The sequence below is a fragment of the Oncorhynchus gorbuscha genome, unplaced genomic scaffold (assembly GCF_021184085.1).
Source record: "Oncorhynchus gorbuscha isolate QuinsamMale2020 ecotype Even-year unplaced genomic scaffold, OgorEven_v1.0 Un_scaffold_7783, whole genome shotgun sequence".
NCBI lineage: Eukaryota > Metazoa > Chordata > Actinopteri > Salmoniformes > Salmonidae > Oncorhynchus > Oncorhynchus gorbuscha.
Window position 1 is genome coordinate 12,348 of NW_025751102.1, and position 4,152 is coordinate 16,499.

Consider the following 4,152-nt stretch of genomic DNA (forward strand, 5'->3'; position numbering starts at 1 on the left):
TCTTTTACCTGATCTAATGGGTTATATTCTCCTATATTAATTTCACATTTCCAAACTTCAAAGTGTTTCCTTTCAAATGGTATCAAAAATATGATTTTTTTTTTTTTTTTTTTAACTAGGTAAGTCAGTTGGAACAAATTCTTATTTACAATTACGGCCTTCCCACCCGGACAACCCCCTCCTACCCCGGACGATGCTGGGCCAATTGTGTTTCACCCTACAGCCTGGGAACGAACCATGGGCTGTAGTGACGCCACTGCAATGCCATAGACCACTGCGCCACTCAGGAGGCCATAAAAGCCACATAGCTCAGTAGCTAAAACTAATGGAAACAAATTGCTTTCCTATATACGGTTGTTTCATATGATACAACTTTAGTGGTATGGAAAGAAGGAAGAGGTTTAGCTCATGTGTGATCATCATGGTAACAAGTAGGCCTAATAATCTCAACTGAATCACATGTCCGTTCTTTACTGCAACCATAAATAAATTACAAATAGCTACATACTTTAACCAAGAACATACGATAGCTAGTTACTGTCGGATAAATATGTTTTGAGATATTTATATGTAGAATAAAAAGCCATTCCAAACACATATTCTTATTCATTCCTTTACACTTGTGTGTATAAGGTCATTGTTGTGAAATTGTTAGGTTAGATTACTTGTTGGATATTACTGCATTGTCGGAACTAGAAGCACAAGCATTTCGCTACACTCGCATTAACATCTGCTAACCATCTGTATGTGACAAATAAAATTTGATTTGGTTTGATTTGATTTGAGAATACTTTCTGTGGAATTCCTGAATCGATGACGAAAGAACGTCCCTCCCCTTCCGGTTTCGGGGCGCTGCGGCGGATGTTGATATTCTGTTTTGGAGACCACAACCAGAGTTAGCTAGCGAGCTTTCATCGTTGCCGGAGTTTTTTGTTGTTGTTGTTAGTTGTGTTGTTTGGTTGTTGTCTGACTTTGAAATCGTTTTTCAACCGGGGGAAGGCTCCCACTGCCCAAACGACGGCACCGTGTCTCTCCCGGCGCCTCACCGGGGAAACGCGAGGCCGAGTCGTGCGATGATGGAGGACTTCGACGAGATCTACGAGGAGGAGGAAGAGGAGGACGAGGAGAGGGCCGCGGAGGAACAGCTGTTAAAGTACGCTCCAGACCCGGTGGTCGTCCGAGGATCTGGCCATGTCACTGTGTAAGAAACCGGCAGGGCTCGGGGGGGGGAAAGACCCAAGCACCGGTTAGTTGTCATGAAATAACGCGAACGAGATAACGAAAGTTACACTACGGCATTAACTAGCTTGTTAGCGGAAAGCTAAGCTAACGTAATCATGTCGGTGTTTTTACGATAACAGGGCCAAGAAACTCGCCTATTGGCAAGGCAACAATAACTATTAACAAGATAACATGACCTAGTTTATGTAGTTCGGACCATAAAATGACTATATACACACCGTAACTACCTGGTTAACTAAATATACTTTCCATATGTGGTTTAGTCAAACAGTTATATAGAACAGCCTCATTTCCCTTGAGTGACATCTGGTTGTTGTGTGCATCAAATAATGCATTTACTTTTATCATGTTCTTGTCCCCGAAGGTTTGGACTCAGTAACAAGTTTGAGTCAGAGTTCCCATCGGCACTTACAGGGAAGGTGAGTCATGGAAAGTACACACATTTTCTGTAAATCTGCCATTTTCGACGTGTGTCCCTCAAGAGTTTTAACGAGTGCAGGTGGTCAGGGGCGGTTGCCAGGTGTGCATCAATCATGATTGTATATATTTTTTGTTGTTGTTTGTTGGGAACAACTACCATACCTGGCAACCCTGCATTTCCAGCTAGCTACAGACTCTGAGCGAATACCTTGCAAACGGCACTTTTACACTATTGTAACTTTGTAGTATCGTATTTGCCACTTTAAAATATAAAGATCCACCTGAATTCATTGTAATAGTCATGTGTTTATTAGCAGGTAATATTGATTCCCCCCAGGACAGCTAACTAGCTTTCCTGGAGACGTTGAAAGTGTGCAGGTCTCCCCAGCAGAATCTTGTGCGTTTTGATTCCATCCTCAGACAAGCTCACTCTCCTTACTTGTTTCATGTATATGACCTGATTTGAGTATTTCCCCTGTCTGTCCTCTAGGTGGCGCCAGAGGAGTTCAAGGCCAGTATAAACCGTGTTAACGGCTGTCTGAAGAAGACGCTGCCAGTGAATGTGCGTTGGCTGCTGTGTGGCTGTCTCTGTTGCTGCTGTACACTGGGCTTCAGTCTCTGGCCCGTCATCTGTCTGAGCAAAAGGGTGGGACACACACACACTGAGATACACACACACACAGACATACACACAGACCATCCCTCTGCGTACCATACTCAAGGTTACCTGTCTCTCTCCTCCTCAGACACAGAGATCCATGGAGAAGCTGTTGGATTGGGAGAACAGCAGACTGTACCACAAGGTGTGTAGGGGTGGGAGGAGGGCTGGGAGCGGTAGTTATGTTTAACTGATCTCTCCCTCTCTTTCCCTCCCTCCCTCTCTTTTTCTCCTCCCTCACTCTCTTTCCCTCCCCCTCTCTCTCTCTTTCCCTCCCCCTCCCTCTCTTTCCCTCCCCCTCTCTCTCTCTCTTTCCCTCCCCCTCCCTCTCTTTCCCTCTCTCTCTCCCTCTTTCCCCTCCCTCTCTTCCTCCCTCCCTCTCTTTCCCTCCCTCCCCCTCTCACTCTCCCTTTCCCTCCCCCTCTCTCTCTCCCCCTCCCTCTCTCTCTCCCTTTCCTTCCCTTTCTCAGCTGTGTTTGCATTGGAGGCTGAGCAAGAGGAAGTGTGAAACCAACAACATGATGGAATATGTGAGAACACACACACATATATATATATATATCTCATGGAGTACTTGAGTAATGCACACACACACAGTTTGAATAACCTCTCTCTCCCCCCTCAGGTAATCCTGATAGAGTTCCTACCCAAGATCCCCATTTTCAGACCGGACTAGCTCTCCGCGGCCCCACCCACATCCTCCCGTGGTGCCTCTCTTCACTCGGCCCAGTCACCTCTCCAAAATGGCCTCCTCTTTCCTCCCCTAACCAGGCCCATACCCCTAAAACAACACCACCATTTAGTGTTTACTGGACATTATCTAACTTCTCTATCTAGCCCCTCTATATACCCAGAAAACACCTGTTTACACCCTAAAGCCCCTCCCCTTCTCTGATGTCAACCTTCGACCCCTGATCTGTTGGAGGAGACGTGACCTTTGACCCCCTCCCCCCGGGGTGGCCATGTTGACTGTCATCGGTATGTGGGTCATCGTGGGAGACCCAGCTCAGAAAGGGTGTAAACGGTACCATAGACCTGTGGAACTGGAGAAAGTGGACTCCTAATTTTGGACCTGCAACGATGGACCTCCTCTTCACAGCCCTTCCCTGTACAACGAGGCACAATCTTTCCTCAGATTTATACCCCCGTTATATTGTACCCCAACCTGAACTATGAGACACTCTGTGCTGTTGGAACAGTTGATGTTATACTCTGTTCTAGAACCTCTATGGAACCGCTGAGGTGACAATCAATGGATTAGCTACGGAACTTCTACAGAACTTCAATGGAACTAATATAGAACATTGACAGAACTTCAATGGATTAGCAAACGGAACTGACAGAACATCATTAGAACAGCTATGGAACTGACAGAACATCATTAGAACAGCTATGGAACTACCAACGGAACGTCATTAGGCTCCCGAGTGGCGCAGCGTTCTAACACACTGCATCTCAGTGCAAGAGGCGTCGCTGCAGTACCTGGTTCGAATCAGGCTGTATCACATCCAGCTGTGATTGGGAGTCCCACAGGGTGGCGCACAATTGGCGGCGTCTTCCGGGTTTGGCCGGGGTAGGCCGTCATTGTAAATAATAATTTGTTCTTTAAATGACTTGCCTAGTTAAATAAAGGTTAAATACTAATGGAACATTGGTAGAACAGTTGTGGAACTTGCAACATCATTTGCCTTTTGACTGGTCATAGTATCAAACTAACCAAGTGGGATAGAGAACAGTCAAACTAACCACAGTGGATCAGTAGAGAACAGTCAAACTAACCACAGTGGATCAGTAGAGAGAACAGTCAAACTAACCACAGTGGATCAGTAGAG

At 45.9% G+C, this 4,152-nt stretch overlaps 1 protein-coding gene across 1 annotated transcript; it reads left to right on the forward strand.

Annotated features, from left to right (window-relative positions):
- Window positions 1-842: 842 nt before the first annotated feature.
- LOC124029816 (cysteine-rich hydrophobic domain-containing protein 2) lies at window positions 843-3,479 on the forward strand. The gene is made up of 6 exons (XM_046341396.1): window positions 843-1,201; window positions 1,607-1,661; window positions 2,153-2,308; window positions 2,409-2,465; window positions 2,791-2,850; window positions 2,946-3,479. The coding sequence occupies exons 1-6, from the start codon at window positions 1,074-1,076 to the stop codon at window positions 2,994-2,996; spliced, it is 507 nt and encodes a 168-aa protein (XP_046197352.1). The 5' UTR covers window positions 843-1,073; the 3' UTR covers window positions 2,997-3,479.
- Window positions 3,480-4,152: the final 673 nt, after the last annotated feature.

Excerpts from the sequence above, each read along its gene's own strand:
- LOC124029816 (XM_046341396.1), top strand. The coding sequence starts at position 1,074 with ATGATGGAGGACTTCGACGAGATCTACGAGGAGGAGGAAGAGGAGGAC. Across the intron at positions 1,202-1,606 it reads GGATCTGGCCATGTCACTGT|GTTTGGACTCAGTAACAAGT; the intron begins GTAAGAAACCGG and ends TTGTCCCCGAAG. Across the intron at positions 1,662-2,152 it reads CATCGGCACTTACAGGGAAG|GTGGCGCCAGAGGAGTTCAA; the intron begins GTGAGTCATGGA and ends TCTGTCCTCTAG.